General features: G+C 55.0%; 1 protein-coding gene across 25 annotated transcripts in view; it reads left to right on the top strand.

Annotated features, from left to right (window-relative positions):
- The window catches only part of MACF1 (microtubule actin crosslinking factor 1), a 142858-nt gene that overhangs the window by 102910 nt on the left and 20956 nt on the right, over positions 1-18992 (top strand). For 19 of the 25 annotated variants that reach the window (XM_071453274.1, XM_071453276.1, XM_071453265.1 and 16 more), the window contains 13 exons: positions 7078-7239; positions 7367-7537; positions 8570-8736; positions 9679-9838; positions 10251-10577; positions 11283-11367; positions 12295-12536; positions 12626-12832; positions 13739-13858; positions 14926-15033; positions 15358-15576; positions 16169-16372; positions 18191-18422. In XM_071453274.1, the coding sequence (XP_071309375.1) occupies positions 7078-7239; positions 7367-7537; positions 8570-8736; positions 9679-9838; positions 10251-10577; positions 11283-11367; positions 12295-12536; positions 12626-12832; positions 13739-13858; positions 14926-15033; positions 15358-15576; positions 16169-16372; positions 18191-18422 (2404 nt within the window). The remainder of the gene's footprint in view (positions 1-7077; positions 7240-7366; positions 7538-8569; positions 8737-9678; positions 9839-10250; positions 10578-11282; positions 11368-12294; positions 12537-12625; positions 12833-13738; positions 13859-14925; positions 15034-15357; positions 15577-16168; positions 16373-18190; positions 18423-18992) is intronic. The other 6 variants (XM_071453275.1, XM_071453273.1, XM_071453277.1 and 3 more) reach the window with 1 other exon arrangement.

The following is an 18992-nucleotide window of genomic DNA, read 5'->3' as shown; positions in this document are numbered from 1 at the left end:
CGGCCGCTGAAGCCGCGCACAAAAGGGGAGAGAGCGGCGGGGAAGGGGAACGGGAGGGCGGCCCCGGCCCCGGGGTGTGTGCGTGTGTGTCTGTGTGTACCCGCCCCATCCCCGGTCCGCCCCGCATCGCCGCCGGTACCGGCCCCGCCGCCCCCCGCCCCGCCATGGCCGGGCCGCCCGGTGGCGCGGAGCCGCCGCAGCCCGACACCGGCCGCCGGGAAAGTTAGTGAGAGCGGGGCCGGCAGCAGCAGCAGCAGGAGGAGGAGGAAGAAGAAGAAGCAGAAGCAGCAGCAGCAGCGGCAACAGCCGCCTCCAGCCGCGGCTGCTCTCCGTCCCCCCCGTCGGCTCCCGGAGTCAACTCAGGGGATTCCATCCCGCTCCGTCCCTTTGCCATTTTTGGATGCGTTTTATAGCCAATTTTTTTTTTTTTTTCCCCTGGGGAGAAAGCAAAAAAAAAAAAAAAAAGCCAAGACCCAGCAGCCTTCCTCCACCTCCGGAGTCCGCGACCGTGCCGCCGCCGCCGCGCACCCACCGGCTGGATTTTGGGGGTTCCGCCACTGCCGGTGGCACCGGGCGAGGTGACGGCAGCGACAATGCCATCATGTTTTGGAGACAGGAAACCTCTGAGTTTGCCCTGAATGAAGAACTTCCTGTGTTTAAAGTTGTACGAATATCCGCTGACAAGCTCGGTTCAAATGAAAACACGAGAGTCGGGGGGAGAGGCTAATTCGGACCAGCTGGACTTGCACGGCGCTCGGAGCTGGGCAGAAAACGCGCGGAGCCGCTCGCCCCTGCCAGCCGGGAGCGGCCGGGACAAGCAGTGCCTTTGTTAGTAAAGAAGGACGGACGGGATAATTTAAGAGCTTCAAACTCTTCCGCCGTTTCTGTCGCGAGCCGCTTGGAATATTTTTACCGGAGCCGTTGGATTTTGGATGAGCCGCTGATGGATGGGGTTTTTTAGGGGGGCCGGGGGGATGAGATGGGTTGTTTCACTGCTCGGGACTGCCGCTCGGGCTGCTGAGCCGGTCCCCCTTCCCATCCCCGCAGTGTCACTTTGGGATTAGAGGCTGCCCTGGCGGCGGGTTTGGGACCTGCTGGCCGTGTGATGCTTCCTGCCGTGGCGGGCGAAAGGTTGCCGGGGTGGTTCCGTCATCCCTAAGGACGAGAGTATGGGCAAACCACTGAGCCGGCCAGACTGTTTACGGCAGAACCGCACTTGCCTGGGGAAGGGCGAGGATGAGGATGGTTATATAGAGGATTGCTACGTGCCCCAGAGATCGATATACGACACCATGAGAATTAACGAGCAGATCGATCAGGGATCGAAGCTCAACCAGCTCTCCAAGAGCACCCTGGGCAAGGGGGATGGCAGCACCATATCCAGCAACGGCACTCTGGGAGCTGCCAACGTCTTCGAGTCCAGGCCACCAGAACCCAAGAAGCTGGATGAGCGAGTCATCTTCGACCAGCTGAAGCTCAGCAGCGACGTCTCCAAGCCGGCGCCGGCTCCGCCAAAGCGGCGGCCGAACCCCGAGAAGAAGGAGAACGTCAACCGGCGCTCGTGGAAGTCCTTCATGCCTCCTAACTTCACTGAATTCGCTGAAAGGATGGGGGCTTCTCTCAGCGAGGTGTCGGAGGCGGGCGCTTCCAACCCTTCCCTGCGGGATAAGCGGGATTCCAGCGCCATGCTGGCCGAGCAGCCGGGCCAGCCCGAGCACGGCGAGCCCATGTCGGAGTTTCTCACCTTGGAGCACGTCTCCAAGGCATCTGGCGCGGCAGAGGCTCTGGGGGCCAAGCAGTTCAGCGTGGATGGCTATGGAGGTCCCCGGGACGAGTGCCAGGCCCTGCTGAGCGCCGGTGACAGCCGTGCCAGGGACCTGGCCAGGGCCCGCCGGCTCCCCAGTGCCACCTGGCCACGGGCCAGGAAGAATTTCATCAGGGACAACTTCAACGATGGGCACCAGGAGACCCTGGAGGCCTCCGAGTCGGACTCTACAGTGGAGAACGTCAACCTCTCTCCGTGCCTTAGTGAAGAGCTGCTGGATACGGGACTGGATATTCTCATCACCTCCAATCTCAGGGAGAAAACGGAGTCTGAGCTGAGATTTGAGGAGGATGAGCGCTGGGTGATGATGGAGGAGTGGGAGGAGGCGACGCTGTCAGAGAGAGGAAAGGCTGTTCTGCTGGCAGAGGAGAAGAGGAGCTGTTGCTTGGCAGATATTTCTGAAGAAAGGGAACAATCCACTGCTCCGGAGGACGGCTCTGCCCCCAGCCCGGGGACCTCCCGGCCCTGCACGTCCCCTGGGGGTGGTGGCAGTGCATGCTGCACGGAGGACGTGGCGGTGCAATGCGGGGTTGAGGACTTTGCTCCAGTTTTGGAGCGCTCAACCAGCCCCGCGGGCCCCGAGCTGTCCGACACGGACTCGGTGCAGATGTTCCTGGAGCTGGAAGAGCAGTGCCTGAATGAGGACGGGGGTGATGGAGCTGTCCCCAGCTGCCTGGAGATTCAGATGTCCCCAATGGACTCAGAGGGGCTGGACCCAGATTCGGCCAAGCTGGCTGGGTTGGTGGTTGAAGGGGGTCAGCACAGGGTCCCCTTGGATATCAGCGCCTCAGACTCTGCCGTTGTGTCAGATCTGGAGGACTTTGATATCACCTGCAGCTCCCAGGTGCTGAGCACGCTGGAGCCATTGACAGAGCCCTTCTCAGAAAGGGACACCTTGGCTGTCACCCCGACGGACTCGGACGGAGGGGCCTCCCCCAGCCCCGTGGCCATGGCAGGGCTGGGGTCCCTCCTGGAGTGCTCCCCGGCGCTGCTGGGGGAGGCTGATCCTGACCCTCTCATGGACCCGGAGTTTGTGGCTGCTGGGGTCACATCCCGCACAGGGGCACATGCAGCTGCTGGACTGGGGGGAGATGGGTACCCCAGTGCTCCAGAGGGGTGGGGTGAAGATAACCAAGACTTGCTTCCCGAGGGGACCTGTCCTGGCCCAGTGTCCCCCTGCCAGCCCCCAGCCCCAGCCATGGAGGAGCTGGGGTCCCCCCCAGGGCACAGCCAGGCTGGCATTGAGGGCATGGATCCCTTCAGGACCCATCACCTTCTGCCTGGAAGGACTGAGGTTGCCAATTGGGATGTCCCAGGACTGGTTTCTGAGGATGAAGCCACAGATTTGGGATCAGGGAGTGGAGCTGAGGGCTGGACTCATCCAGCAGGGAGTGGGGATGTTTGCTGTGGTTCTCTGCTGCCTTTCCACGCTGGCTCTGCATCAGAGCCAGGCTCCAAGGCTCCAACAACATTCCCAGTGCCTGCTGAGGACCTCCCATGGGAAATGGTTTCCCTGGGCCATGCCCTGTCTCTGGAAGGGGCTGCCCACACAGAGGGCATGGTCACACATGGGGGGACACCAGCAGCCATCCTGCAGCCAGGAGATGTGGACTTGTTGTTTGCCCCCAGCTGGGAGGTCCCATGTCCTGCCAGCCCAGCCGCCCCTGAAGAGCTTCCTGGCACATTGTCCATTGCAGGGCCTGCCATCCCGTGGGATTTTGGGGAGCTTTCTGCTCCAACCCACCCACTTTCAGCAGGAGATGTGGCTGTCCTGGAGCCCCAGGCTCAGGGGATGCCACCAGCCACCAGGGATCCTACCATGGATGCTGAGGAACCTCCAGGGGCCACCACCACCGCCATGCCCTTGATGGTGGAGGAGCTTCTGGAAGCCCCACCGCCCTTTGCTGACGTGCCTGTTGCCACTGTGCCACCACCAGCAGCTGAGCCACTCACCTCGGGTGCCAGGGGCCTCAGTGGTGACCCCGTGCCATTGGTGGTCTCCTTGGAGGATACAGATGACTTCGCCATCATGGTTGTGCCGCCCGTCCTGGAGCAGCTGCCCGCTGAAGCGGTGGCTTTGGAGGACGACCCCGTTGGGAGCTTACCTGCAGCAGGGGTGGCAGCTTGGGAGGGTCCCCCTGGTGCCTTCTCACCCCTCCCAGAAGGCCCCAGAAGGGTGCTGGGGACACCCTTTTCCACAGCAGCCAGGGCACAAACCCTCCCCAGGGCTGTGTTGAGGGGCCCCCTCCGTCCCCGCAGCTGTGGGGGTGCCCTTTCCCTCTGTCCCAGCGAGGGACAGAGGACACCGGGCACGGAGGGACCCCTCGGTGCTGCTGCCATGGCAGAAGGGCCCCCAGCTCTCCCAGATGGATTCGTTCCAGATAACGAGGTATTTGTTGCTCAGGCTCCCGCAGCCGGGGCTCCAGGCACAGAATTCGCTTTATTTTGCACTCCAGGGATGGGTGGAAGGTGGGAGCCCACTCAGTAACGCACGATCTGGGCTTCCAAACAGCCTTCTCCCTCCTGAGATCGGCTTGAATTTGGCAAGCAAAAAAGTTTGGGGTTTTTTTTGGGGGGGTTGGGGTGTGGGGGGGAATTGTGTGATTGTGTAAGTAAGGGAGGCAAAAGATTCTCGCTGCTCGATGACCTGAAATGTTGACTTACACTTTTTTGGCTTATTAAAGTACATTGTGGTCACTCAGATGGAAATCACGGACTTTAGAAAAAAAACCTTCTCGCTGGCTCCTGGCAGGGAGTTCCCATCTTTGAAGCAGAAAATCTATCAGGGAAGAGAAACCTGTAAAACGAATTAAGTGCAAGCAATTCCTGCCCCGTGCAGTCATCGCTGCCTGTAGTTTTTTTCTGTGAGCATTGAGGTGCTGAGGCTCAGGAGGTGCTTGGGAAGGGGCTCAGATTCCCTCTGGTGTTTGGGGATTTGTGTTGCTCTCTTGCCTGGAGAGACCTCGGTGCTGGAGTTCCCACAGCCCAGCGCTGATTTCCTGCCATCTGGAACAGGAGAAATATCACTAAGGAGACATCAGAAGTTAGTCAGCACCAAAAATCCCGATTTGGTGGCAATTACTCATCCTTTGGGCTGTACCACCCCTTTGAGATACGCACGTGGAGGGGCTTGGAGAGGTGGTTTCACATGGGGGTCCACGTGAGCACAGGCTGGGACACCCAGAGGGGACCTGGGTGAGGGAAAAACCATTGGGTCCTTGCCATAGTTGTGTCTGTTTTTTGAAATTCAGTGAGGGGGAACCTTATTTTAGGTTCAGCACCTCTGATTGTTAACCCCACAAACCTTCCCCCTTGCTCCAAGCATTGCTGGAGATGCTTCCTGGAATTCCACAATCCAGCAGCAGAGGGGTTAAGGGAGATGAGGGAAGCAGAAAGCAAAGGGATGCTTTGGGAAGCCTTTCTGGGAGTGAGGAGGAGGAGGTGTGGCGGAGCAGATGTCCTTCTGCTCTCCCCAAATGTCTGTCCAAGGCAGGACACCTTGCTCCACAGCAAAGGGGAGTCATTAAATATTTGTTTCCAAGCTGAGTCACAGCGAGGTTAATGAGCTAAATCACTGGAATCTTTCATGAGCAAAGGAAAACAAGTGTGTTGGACACGCTCACCCTCAGGCTGTTGCTGGGATTATTTTTGTCAGGCTCCTCAGGGAGTTCTGGGCTCTCAAGCTGGCCGATACCTGTGTTGCAGGTACCCCTGGTTGGATCATCCAGGCTTTTCCACAGGGCTCCCTCCCTGCCTGGCTCCTTTGGAGTTTGTTTTGCAGTACATGGAGAGCTCAGACCAGCCTGGCATGCCAGGCTTATCAGCCTGATCCTTTTGTGGGTTTGGCTCTTGTACCCAGCAGCTCCATATATAAACAGTAACAGGAGAACAGCCCAGGAATTGGCGATTCCAAGTCCCCATTTATTTCTTATAACCGTGGCAGAATTCTCCATGAGCAAACAGCTCTGGACAGTGTCTGCCAGCTCACCCTTCGCTCTGTCCTGGAGGGACCTCCCTGCCCTCCAGTTCCTGAGCTCTGCTGGGAAAAAGTAGCTTTTTTTTTCCTTTGGAAATGAGGCAGGGAAAGTCGAAGCAGTGCCTCTTGCTCAGGCTGGGAGCTGTGCCTGTGTGTTTTGGGGGATTTTGGTGTTTTTAGGGAGTTTTGCTTCGTGCTCCTCTGGAGCAAAGCGATCGCTGGGCGCGGAGAGCCGTGTCCTCCACGAGCTGCTGCTCTGCTGGGGGAGATCTTGCATCCAAGTAGGAATTTTTCAGTGCAGGCGGTGCCCCTGCATTCTTGGGCACAGGGAGCAGGTGGCTGCTTGCCATCCCCTCTGCTTCCCAACGGGAAAACACGACAGGGCCAAGGGCTCTGCTGCTGCCCAGTGCTGGCTGTGGGGTGACCTGTGCTCTGCATGGGCTCCTGGGCCAGGGCAGCAGAGCCAGCCAGCAATCTGCTCCCTAGTTTTGGGGTGTTTGCTGTGGGGCACAGGGCAGGCTTGTCCCTTGGGACTGGTGGGGAAGGACTGCACGGGCAGCGCGTGGTTCCAGCAGATCCCCAGCTCTGATAAAGAGCATTTATCTCCTCCGGAGGAACAGGATTCTCCCTGCTGCCTCTCCTGACAATGGGGAGCTTCATTCGCTCTCCTCCCCCTTCCCTATCAAATCTTTTTTGGTTTAGAAAGCTTTTCCCCACAGGATTCCCAGGCAGGACCGTGCCAAATCCGTGGTGAACGACTCGCACATTAATTGCCTATTGCCTTTGTCTTTCGAAATGCAGCGAGCTCCTCGCTGCCTGTAATTTCGTGGTTAACAAAACTCATATGATGTCAGGTCTCTGTTCTCAATAGCTTCACTGTGAGAATTGCTTGGGGTTTTTCCCCAGGAGCATTATTTCCCAATCTGATGGCGAGTTGGAGACGATGGTCTCATTTCTTCCTCAGTTTTCTCCTTTTACCTCACTCCAGTGCTTTTCCCAGGAAAAATGGGATTTACCCATTTAAAACCAGAGGTGGGTGTGGATAGACACTGAGTTGTGCTCCAAACCAGCAGATTCCTGTGACATCTGTGTCACTAGGTCAAGGCAAGGGAGGAGTTTAGACAAACTTGCACAATTCCAATAAAATCTGTGCAAGTGGCTACTGCATCTTCCCTAGAGAGGAAAGCCTGTTGTATCCATGGAAAGACTGAGTGGCTGGAAGAGCAGCTCACAGCTTATAAATCACCTTTTCTCTCCCACCTTTTCCACCCCACAGCAATTCCAGAAGGAGCAAGTGGATCCCCTCCAGCTAAAGCTGCAGCAAGTCAATGGAGTTGGTCAGGGACTCATCCAAAGCGCCGGGAAAAACTGTGATGTCCAAGGGCTGGAGCATGACATGGAAGAAATCAACACCCGCTGGAACACCCTCAACAAGAAGGTGGGAGCATGGGGAGGAGCTGCTCCTGGCTTTTCTGGGGTCTGGGGGAAGGAGGGGATCCCAGGCAGGGAGCTGAGGCTCTGGTGCCAGTGCCTGACACTGCAGTGGGGTTGTTTTTGGGGTGCAGGTGGCCCAGCGAGTGGCCCAGCTGCAGGAGGCCCTGTTGCACTGCGGGAAGTTCCAGGATGCCCTGGAGCCACTGCTGAGCTGGCTGGCAGACACCGAGGAGCTCATCTCCAACCAGAAACCTCCCTCTGCTGAGTACAAGGTGGTGAAAGCCCAGATCCAAGAGCAGAAGGTGAGTGAGCACTGGGAGGGGAGCTCAGGACAACCAGACAAGATTTTGGGGGTCCAGCTGGGATGTCCATACTTCTCTCCTGGTGGATCTCAGTTCCTCACAGCCCAGTGCAAAGAGCAGTTTGCCCACACTCAAGAATCTCCATCACCTAAATCACCGCGTCCCTTCGTCGTCCCGCTGCCTCTTGAAGTTGGTTTTGCTGGTTGGCCGTGTTTTTCCAGCCCTGAGTTTTGCTTTGTGCTGATAATTCTGCTGTGTCAGGAGCGAGCTGGTGGTGGTGCAGGGCCTGGTTTGGGTGTTTGGACAAAGGGAACGTTACAAAGTGTGAGAGCAGCCCCAAGGTGTGCCGGTGTTTGCTGAGATAACAGCCCGGGGTCGGCGCCTGCCCTCCGAGTGGGAGGAGGGGAGGTCAAGTGTGGTCATGGGGAAATATTTTAGAAATGAATTCTTACCCAGGCTTGTGGAGGTTGCAAGAGGAAATGTGCTTCAAGTGGAAGTTAAAAACTTGATAAGTTGGTGGGAAAGACTCGGAAAACTCTTCTGGCACAGAAGTGGTTTGGATCTTGAGTAGTGTAAGAGAGGGAAGGGGGAAGGAAGGGGAAATAAAAGGGGAAAGTGAAAAGGGAAAAGAAAATGGAATGGAATGGAATAGAATGGAATGGAATAGAATGGAATGGAATAGAATAGAAGAAATGAAATGAAATGAAATGAAATGAAATGAAATGAAATGAAATGAAATGAAATGAAAGTTGGATGGGACGTACAATGATCACCCTGTCCAGCTGCCTGACCACTTCAGGGCTGCCCAAATCAAAGCATGTGATTATTATAATGTAATATAACAATATAATATAACTCTATAATTTTTTGAGCTGGTTTTGAAGGCGGAGCCGTGCCCCTGGGCTGGGCCTGGTCTCAGCCCTGTGCTGGCAGCAGTTCTGAGCCACAATTAGAGATGTGACCCCTCCAAGGGCTGGATTTGGTTCTGCTGCCCCAATCTGGTAACTTCCCCCTTCCTTTGCCTGCCCCAAGCTGCTCCAGCGCCTCCTGGACGATCGCAAAGCCACGGTGGAGATGATCCAGGCCGAGGGCGACCGGATCGCGCAGTCGGCCGAGCCCGCGGACCGGGACAAGATCGTGGGGCAGCTGGAGAGCCTGGCCCGGCGCTGGGCAGGGCTGCTGGGCAGGGCAGCTGCCAGGTGAGGGGCACTGGGAGCAGCTCATCCCGTGGGTCCCCGTGCCCTGGAGCACGGGGTGACAGCGTTGGGGAAGCTGGCGGAGATTTCGGTGCAGGTACATCCTGGAAACAGCTGGAAAACACGAGGAATCAAAGGCTGGCTGGGAGCTGGTGCTGATAGCAGTGGTTTACAATGGCAGGGAAGAGCTGAGATTAAATAATTTCCCTGCAGGGGAGGGATGTTATTTTTATTCCTGTAAGCTTTAACGAGGAATTGTTGTTAAAGCAACATCCTGTTGACACCTTTATGCTGCCAGAATTTTGTTTATGAGTTACTTATTTCTACCTAAGCTGATGTTTGAGGTTATGAAGTCACTTCTGAGGCCAGATTGGACCTTTCTCCATGTTTTTAATCATTGCCAGCAAGCTGGACTGTCCATCCAGGATTGTCTTTAACCAGAAGCTCTGAAAGACCAAGAGCCTGGTGGAGGGATCTCCAAGACAGTGATAGGGGTGGACCAAATGGAACTAAATGATCTTCAAGGTCCTTTCCGTCTCAAACTGTTTCATGAAAAGCTGCACAATGGGGAAGCCCTTCTGCTACCTTCACAGGGCAATAAACTAAAGGCACAGCTGCAGGAAAAGCTTATTTTGCAGTTCCTCCACACTGGTTTTTATCTTTGCCATTGTAGATTGCCTGACAATTGTGTCTCACCTTGCTCTGAACAGAGCTGCTTCCTCCAAATACCTGAAGCTGCTTCCCATGCCTGGCTCCAACTGGGAGCTGCTCCTTGCTGTTTTCACTGACTCAAAGAATCACAGACTGGTTTTGGTTGGAGGGGACCTGAAAAACCATCTTGTTCCAACCCCCTGCTGCGAGCAGGGACACATTCCCCCAGACCAAGTCGCTCCAACCTGGCCTTGAACAATTATTTCCTTCTAATTTTATGATTACTTTTTATAGGCAGAAGCAGCTGGAGGATATCTTGGTGCTGGCAAAGCAGTTCCACGAAACCACGGAGCCTGTGTCTGACTGGCTGTCGGTGACAGAGAAGAAATTGGCCAACTCTGAGCCCATTGGCACCCAGACTGCCAAAATCCAGCAGCAGATCAGCCGCCACAAGGTAGGACCCGTGCAGGAGCAGGATGGAGGTGGTTGGAGTCAGGTCCCGCTCCAGTGGTGTTGTTTCCACCACAACCAGAGAGGGTTTTGGCACAAACAAGGACTGGAGGAGTTATCCAGGCTGTTTTATGTACAGAGAAGGCTGCAAGCCCTGACCCACCAGCATGGGTAAACATTAAACCGGTGTCCTTGCACCTCCCAGCAGATTTGGATAGAAAAAACCATCCCCATTCATGTGTTTCTTTTTAATTTCTCCTCAGTTTACCCATTCAGGGGTGGCTTTTATGTCTCCTCCATTTCTCAGTTACGTTCATTGTTGCGTTCCCCCTTTTAAGTTGCGTTTATTTCATTCTCCTCATTCTCCGCTCATTTTTTTTTTTCCCCTGTTGTCCATTCTACCCTCCACCATTCAGGCTCTCGAGGAGGACATAGAGAGCCACTCCACCGACGTGTCTCGGGCGCTGGGGGTCGGGCAGTCTCTGTCCTCCCTGAGCTGTGCTGCTGAGCAGAGGCTGCTGGCAGAGAAATTAGAGGCTCTGCAGAGCCGCTACGGCGAGGTCCGGGAGCGGTGCGGCCGCAAGGCAGCACTGCTGGACCAGGCTCTGGCCAACGCCAGGATTTTTGGGGAGGAGGAGGTGGAAGTGCTCAACTGGCTGGCTGAGGTGGAGGACAAGCTGGGCTCAGTGGCCATAAAGGATTTCAAACGGGACGTCCTGCAGAAGCAGCATGCCGACCAGCTGGTATTTCCCCTTTATTTTTGGTTTTTTGTTTTGTTTTTTTTCTTCTTCCATGTTTGTGTTGTTTGTTTTGTTGCATTTTAGCTGGTTTTGTTTATGTTTCTGGGGCCTGGTTTTAATTTTGCGAAGCTCCTTCTGCTGCTGGGTCTGTCTGAGGTTTGGAGAGGAGTGTAAAGAGATTTCATGTGTTATAAACAACAATTGTGGGCCCCCCCCCACCAAAAAAAAAAAATTGGGTTTCTCTCAAGGCGGGGGAACTTCAAATGGTTTGTTTGATTTGTGAACAGTGTCTGAGCCAGCTTGGCCACCCTGTGCCTTCAGAAAGCTGGATGCTGTGTCCAAAACTGAGAGCTGGAAAAGTCTGGTGGGTTTTTGGAGCTGGGCTGGCCACTGAGGAAGCCCCTGCATCCGCTCCCTGGGGCTGTGCAGGCTCTTTTCAAGAGTGAGGTTCTGTCTAATACAAGGGCGAGTCCTTTGGTGACACAGATCCAATGGGTTGGGTTGGGTTGGGTTTGCTCTGGGATTTGGGCCTTTGAGTCCCAAAAACCCCAATAATTCCCATAGCAGAATGACTGGACAGTTTTCAGATGGGTTGTCCAGCCTGCCTGTGCTCAGTAGGGAAGTTCATGTTTCCCACAGCATCTCTGGCTGGCAGGACACAGGAGCCTGCCTGCATCAGAGTAACCCAAATTTGCCTTTTTTCTTCAGGCTCTGAATGAGGAAATTGTGAACAGGAAGAAGAATGTGGACCAAGCCATTAGAAATGGACAAGCTCTCCTGAAGCAAACCACAGGTAACACAGAGGAGATCTGGGAAATGTGGGAGGTCTGGGAATCCATCCTCCACATGCCTTTCCTTGGGAAGTCCATGCTCTGTTGGGTGGAGGCTTTTCTCCCTCAGGTCTTCATTTCCTTTTGGAAACTCCCAGAGTAGCTGGTTTGCATCCAGGTTTGGATGCTAAGCCACAAGCGCTCCAGCTTAAGATTTGCTTGGTCCCAAATTCCCAACCTCCCAGCTTGGGGAGTGGGTGATTCCCACTGCTGCTGCTGGGATGCTCAGTGCTGAGGGAGGCTTTTCTCACTGCAGCCAGCTGCTAAATCACATGGAAAAGAGGTTAAAAATACCCCCAGCCCTCTCCTGATACTGCTTTCCCAGACTGAGCAGTTGTGGCTGTTGCCACGTGGGTGTGAGTTTATGTTTATGAGTGGGAAGAGAGGTCGGGGCGCTGCGTTTCCTTCAGATGTGGTCTGCTCAGAGCAGATGTACAGCCCTGTGTCCTTGTGGGAGCTGTTGAGCAGGAAGAGTGATTACAAAGGATTTGGCAGGCAGCTCTGTGTCCTCTTGGAAACAGCAGCGAGGGGTGAACTGACCCTTTTCTCTTGGAGCTGTGACGCGTTGATGAGAACTCAGTTGGGTTGGGGTTGGAGAACCGGCTTTGGTTTGGGGTGGCTTGTGACAAAACCAGGCTTTGCATCCCATCCCATCCCATCCCATCCCATCCCATCCCATCCCATCCCATCCCATCCCACCCCAGGCATGAGGTGGATGTTGTGCTGGTGGAAGATGTCAACTCTTACTAAAACCAGGCTGAAGCCGCATTAATACAAAGAAAAGTGAGGCTGAAATTAAAAGGGGGAGAAACAGAGCAAGTGGCTCCTGAAGCCTCCTGGGGTGACTCCTGAAGCCCCCGGAGCCCAGCATCATTTTCCCCCTGCTGCAGGGGAGGAGGTGCTGCTGATCCAGGAGAAGCTGGATGGAATCAAGACCCGCTACTCCGACATCACCGCCGCCAGCTCCAAGGCCCTGCGCACGCTGGAGCAGGCCCGGCAGCTGGCCACCAAATTCCAGTCCACCCACGAGGAGCTCACTGGGTGGATGAGCAAGGTGGAGGAGGAGCTGGCCTCCAGCGGGGCTCAATCCCCTGCTGGAGAGCAGATCCCCCAGTTCCAGCAGCGACAAAAGGTGGGAGAGGAGCAGGGATGGTTTGTTCTCTGCTTTGGGAGGCTGGGGAGGAGCTGGGGAGGACACACATGCATGGGTGCCTTCCACAGGAGCTGAAGAAGGAGGTGATGGAGCACAGGCTCGTGCTGGACACGGTGAATGAGGTGAGCAGGGCTCTGCTGGAGCTGGTTCCCTGGAGAGCCCGGGAGGGGCTGGACAAGCTGGTGTCGGACACCAACGAGCGCTACAAGCTGGTCAGTGACACCATCAGGCAGAGGGTGGAGGAGATCGATGCTGCTATTCAGAGGTCTCAGCAGGTGAGTGAAGAACCCCTGCAGGGTTTGCTTGGGAGAGCAGGAGCCAGCAGCCAGGCCCTGCTCATCACCAGTGGCAGTGGGAGGGATGGCAGGCACAGGCAAAGGGCAAATCCCATCAGGAAGGCCAAGGAATGGACCCCAGCAGCAGCTGTGGCAGCAGGGATGGTGGCTGACCTGTCCTGGTGTGTGTTTTTGGGGTGGCTGACCTGTCCTGGTGTGTGTTTTTGGGATGGCTGACCTGTTCTGGTGTGTGTTTTTGGGGTGGCTGACCTGTCCTGGTGTGTGTTTTTGGGATGGCTGACCTGTCCTGGTGTGTGTTTTTGGGATGGCTAACCCATCCTGGTGTGTGGTTTTGGGATGGCTGACCCATCCTGGTGTGTGTTTTTGGGATGGGATAACTCTGGAGCTGTGCTGTGTTGTCATGCCTGTGAGCTTCTGCCTGCAGGGGTGATGTGGATGGTGTGAAACTGGTGATGGGTGACTGTCAAAGCTGGGAAAACATCATCCCCCACTGGGAGAGCACAGGGATTTGTTCCAGGCCAACAGTCCTCCCCAAAAAGGCTTGTCCTGCATGAACTGGAGGCTGTGGAGTGCTGGGAATATCTGACCTCACTCCATGGAGTCAGTTCTCCATGGAGGAGCCAAGGAAATGCTCCTGTTTATAGGGATGTCCCTTTCCCTGCAGGCAGGGAGGGTGTGGGGAGAGGTGGCTGCTCCAGCTTGCCCCAAAACCAACTGCAGGAGCCACAAAACCTGAGTCCCACGCCAGTGTCCCCTTCTCCCCATACTGGGGTGAGGAGTTTGTCCCTGCTGGGTCCCTCTGTCATTGCCACTGTCCCCAGCTCCCCGTGTGCCCCATCCCTGCTGCCCAGCACTGACCACTGCCCCTCCTGTCCCCTGTGCCAGTATGAGCAGGCAGCAGATGCAGAGCTGGCCTGGGTGGCTGAGACCAAGAGGAAGCTGATGGCTCTGGGTCCCATCCGCCTGGAGCAGGACCAGACAACGGCTCAGCTGCAGGTGCAGAAGGTCTGTGTGCACTCCCTGATGGCTGCTGGGGGTGGGCACCAAGGAGGGATGGTCCAGTTCGGGTCATGGGATGCATTTTGGGGGAGCAGCTTTACCCTGAGGTGTGCAGTGCTGAGCTCAGAGCAGCAGGAGAGATGCAGCACTTGTCCTTGAGATGTGAAAGGAACAAAAAAAAAAACAACAAAGGAAAAAAGTGCTGTAAATCATCCAAGTGTTTGGCTACCAAAGGAAAAAGCTTCCTGTCTGTTCACAGGAGCCATTTAGGGCTTGATGGGTGCTTTGCTTTGGTCTCCCTTGGGAGAGCTGCTCCCATGGAAGCCTTTCCAAGCTCTGCCAGGGTCTCACCGGAGCTGGCAGCAGGAAGGGCTTAGAGAAATGTATATATTGATTAATGAGGGTGGTTTCCATTTGCTTTTTGCTCATTGTTCCCTGCAGTGAGGGACTCCACAGTTCCCTCCCAGCAGCCAGACGTGGAACAAAGAGGTGCTGGAGGGGTTGGGATTGTTGGTTTTTTTTCTATGTATCTTTGAGATGAGCTCATGCCTGAAAGAACGTGGACTTTAAATAAACCCTTTTCTTCCCTCTGCCTGGGCGATCAGAGCAGCACACAGGCTTATTGGATTTAAAATTAAAGAAAAAAAAAGGAAAATAAGGCAGTGTTATAAGAGAGGGGGGATTGAACCATCAAGCATTAAGTTAAATTGAGCTCAGCTTCCCACTGTTAATCTCGTGGACCTTGGGAATGGCAAAGTTATTGGTGGATGCAGCTCTGGAGAGCATCATTTTGTGGGATAACATTCACTAACAAATGGATGGTGGAGCTTTTCCTCCACTGAGGACCTTGGGTGTGGATTATATCTAATTTTAAGAGCTGGTTTTGGGTTTTTGAAAGAGAGAAGCTGGTGTAGATGAGGAAAACAGGCAGGAATCTGCACTCTCAGCCAGACTTTCAGTTTGCCACAGGATGCTTGCTCTGAGTTTTGCAGGGTCTCTTTGGCAGGAGGGTGCTGTGGATGGGCTGGGGGGAGGCTGGGCTCAGCTCTGAGTTCTCCCCTTTCTCTTTTCAGGCATTTTCCATCGACATCATCCGGCACAAAGACTCCATGGACGAGCTCTTCAGCCAGCGCCACGAGATCTTTGGCACCTGTGGCGAGGAGCAAAAAGCTGTTCTCCAGGTGAGCCCCCTCTGCCATTGACTGCAACAGAGAGGTGAATCCTCAGCCCTTGCACGGGCTGAAGGAGTTGAAAATGACTCCATCTTCAGTAATTCCCACCAGTGTTAGCAGAAATCTCTTTACATTTATGACTCTCCTTTATTGCCTGTTTTTATTGCAAGGTTTGGGGATGGGGAGGGGGAGATTCCCGAGGCTGCTTTAATTGGAATTACAACGTGGAAGGCCACCAAAGGCACCTCCTTCCTTTCCAGCTCTCAGCATGGAGCTGGCCCTTTTCCTGGGCCCTTTTGCATCCCTCCTCATAACTCCTCCCTATTTTTTTAGGAGAAAACTGAGTCCCTGGTGCAGCAGTATGAGGCTGTGAGCCAGCTCAACTCGGAGCGTTACGCCCGCTTGGAGCGTGCCCAGGTCCTGGTGAACCAGTTCTGGGAGACCTACGAGGAGCTGAACCCATGGATTGAGGAGACCCAAGCCCTCATCTCCCAGCTGCCACCCCCAGCCATCGACCACGAGCAGCTCAAGCAGCAGCAGGATGACATGAGGGTAAGAGGATGCAGAGTATGAGGGTAAGAGGATGCAGAGCATGAGGGTAAGAGGATGCAGAGTTTGCACCTCCTGTCCATCAACACAGGGCAAGAGCACCTTTTTCTTCTGAATTTTCCTCCATTTTCCCCCCCTTCTCTGTTCTTTTTGTGGGGTTTGCTTGTGTTATGCAAGAGTGCCACATGAAAATCCCTTGTTATGTTGGAACGCTCCTTACCAAAACTCAGCTTGCTTCCAAGGAAACCTGGCTGCTTTTGGATCTCCTTCCTGCTCGTGGCAGGAAAAAAAAAACACTTTGTGCTTTTAGGGTAGAGACTGCAAAGCAAAAAATTCCCAGTGGGGTCCTCCGTGGAGCTGTGGGGAGGGTCAGAGGCTGGGGAAGGACCTGTGCCAGGCACTGTGCCGTAGCCATGTTGGGAAGAGCCGAGTGCCATGTGCTTGGCAGATGCTGGGGCATGAAATCCAGGGTGTGAGTTCCTCCCAGATACCATCCCTGCTCTTGGAGTGCTGTTTGGAATAAATAGGCAGTGGCTTGCAGCAGATTTCTAAACAAATGTGGTTTTTTTTCTTCCCCCCCCCCTCTATTCCCTAGCAACTGAGAGAGTCCATCGCCGAGCACAAACCTCACATCGACAAGCTGCTGAAAATTGGGCCCCAGCTCAAGGACCTCAACCCCGAGGAAGGGGAGATGGTGCAGGAAAAATACTCCAGGGCTGAAGCCTTGTATGCCAAAATCAAGGAGGAGGTTTGCCTGCGGGCCCTGGCGCTGGACGAGGCGTTCTCACAGTCCACCCAGGTACGCCAGGGTGCCAGGGAGGTGAATCTTCCTCTCACAGCCCCCTGGGAGAGCCACGTGCTCTGGAATGTGGTTTTATTCCCCCTGTAAAAGCCCCTTTATAAGGAATAACATGGTCAGGCACCTCCAGGGTAGTTTCCTGTGGCTGTGGGAGCAGAGGAGAAGGCGTTTGAGGCTCCACACGGTAAATGGGGTCGTAAATTTTTACGACCTCAGTAATGATGCTGGTTCAAAGGGGCTGCTCTGGCATCCACCCAAGGTTGGAAGGGCCTCTTGAAAGAGCTTGAAGAGATAATTTTCAGTTGTGATAAGCTGTGAGTGCAGTGAGCAGCCATGGGATGCTTTGTATGGGAGAGGTAATGGATGTCTCTGGGGTCTGGGCATCTCCTGAGGAGGTGGGTGAGTGCAGGAGGAGAAATAGGCAAGGAAGGGCAGAGACTGGAGGTGGTAAAGTCCAGAAAGGGGTTGAAGTGCTCCTGCTGCTGAGGGTTGCTGACCCCCAGCTCTGTTTCATTTCACCCCGTGTTACCGTAGCGCAGTTGGTTTTTGTCACGTCCTGGGTGTTTATTTTCTTAATTCCTGTATTGTGTAGTCACTTCTCTTGGTTTGCACTTGTATTAACTCCGAGTTTTTCCCCCCCCCACATTCCCCTCCCCTCTCATCTCTCACTCCCATTGTGGAATGTGTTGTCTGTGTGTGTTGCTGCCTGTGCCCGTCCTCCCCACATGGTCCCATTTCATTCTTGTGTTGACTGCGCCCCACCATTGCAGATTTCGGAGGTAAGCGAGTCCCCCCTCCACAGATGTTCATTTACCCTCCCTGGCCTGGTTCTATTTGACACCTAGACTTTCATTTCTGGTCCATGCACAGCTCAGCAGAACTTGCTTCAAATTTAACGCCGGGGATGGGGCTGGAATCACATTTTTGGGATGGCTTTGGTTGCGTTGCTGCCTGGTCTCAGCTTCTGCTGGGAATGCTTCCTGAAGGGCAGAGGTTTTGCTTCTGGAAGGGTTCACACTGCTCCAGCTGGATATGCTGGCTTGCTCCTGCTTGTTGGCTGAGCCAGCCTGTCCTGATCAACTTTGCACCAAGAGCCCCAGCCCTTCTCTGCTGGGGTTTGCTGGGCACCTGCACTGGTGTGTTCCCAGCAGGAACTGGGAGAGGGACAGGAGCAGCCCCAGTGCTGAGCTGTCCTTCCCACCAGCAGAGACAGTTTGGGATCTTCAAGGCCAAAGTTGACTTCTCTCTTAAAAAAAACAACAATAAACCCTGCTAGACCCCCTCCCTCCCTCACTCCTGGCTTTCTGGTTCTGCTTTTGAGGCCGCAGCTCCATGGCAGCTCCTCCCCACCCGCATGCAGCTCCTGCTAATCCTAAAAACCTGGGAGGGGTTTCCACTGGCCTTGCACCATGTGGAGATTCCCATCAGCACCAAACACGGGCGCTTTTCCAGCAGCATTTTTTTTGTCTGGCTATTCCCTCAACCAACACTGAGGTTTTGTGCCCAGCCACCAAAACAGAGACAGTGGCAAAAAAAAGCGAAAAATTTTCAGGGCGCTGCCGTGTTTGGGTAACAGGTGCTCCGTGAGTGTCTGTGGGCTCTGCTGGAGCAGGGCAGGTGTGATCAGGAGGCTGCAGGGGTGGCATTGCTGCTGCAGAGGTGGCGTTGCTGCTGCAGAGGTGGCGTTGCTGCTGTCGCGGGCGTTTGTCCGTCCCCTCTCCGAGGCGGCACGGCACTCGGGGCTGTCGCTCGTGCTGGTGGCTCTGCAGTGTCACTTTGTCCCCTCCCTCCTGCCCTAATGGCTTTGCTCCTCTGCAGTTCCACGACAAGATCGAGCCCATGCTGGAGACCCTGGAGAGCCTCTCCTCCCGCCTGCGGCTGCCGCCCCTGATCCCCGCCGAGGTCGACAAGATCCGCGAGTGCATCAGCGAGAACAAAAACTCCACGGTGGAGCTGGAGAAGCTGCAGCCCTCCTTCGAGGCCCTCAAACGCCGTGGGGAAGAGCTCATCGCCCGTTCCCAGGGAGCAGACAAGGACCTGGCAGCCAAAGGTAGCTCTGGGTGGATTTAAGTGTCCGATTTCTCCCCAAACCATGGCTCCATCGCTGCTGGCGAGGCTTTGATGTCACAGGGGTGTGTCCTGGAGGTTCTTCTGGCTTTAGGAGGAAGGATGAGTCTTCTGGATGGATTTGGGAGGTTCTCCTAGACTTAGGACCAAGGTTGGGTCCTCTGTATGGATTTGGGAGGTTCTCCTGGCTTTAGGACCAAGGATGAGTCGGATGGATGGATGGATGGATGGATGGATGGATGGATGGATGGATGGATGTGCTTCCATCTGGAGCAGACAGGCTGGCATCAATCAGAAGAGAAAAGAAGCATTTGTGGCTTCTCAGCCCAGCTGGCCTCTTGTTGGTGGCCCCTGGGATAGGATTTGTTGCTGTCCCTTCAGCATCTAATGGAGGGGAGGGACATCCCCCAGCACAAAAAGCCCATCAGCACGATTGGCACTAATTGGCACCTTCCTTGACAGATCAACAGGCAGCTCATGCACTGAGTGAGCAGGGACTTCATGCTAGAGGTGGCCAGAACAGAGGTTTGTTGGAGGGAGAGTGTGTGGGCAA

The sequence above is a fragment of the Agelaius tricolor genome, unplaced genomic scaffold (genome assembly GCF_023055355.1).
Source record: "Agelaius tricolor isolate 1412-34295 unplaced genomic scaffold, bAgeTri1.0.p SCAF_36, whole genome shotgun sequence".
Classification (NCBI taxonomy): Eukaryota; Metazoa; Chordata; class Aves; order Passeriformes; family Icteridae; genus Agelaius; species Agelaius tricolor.
Note: the sequence above shows the minus strand (reverse complement) of the source record. Positions and strands in the feature narration are given on the sequence as shown.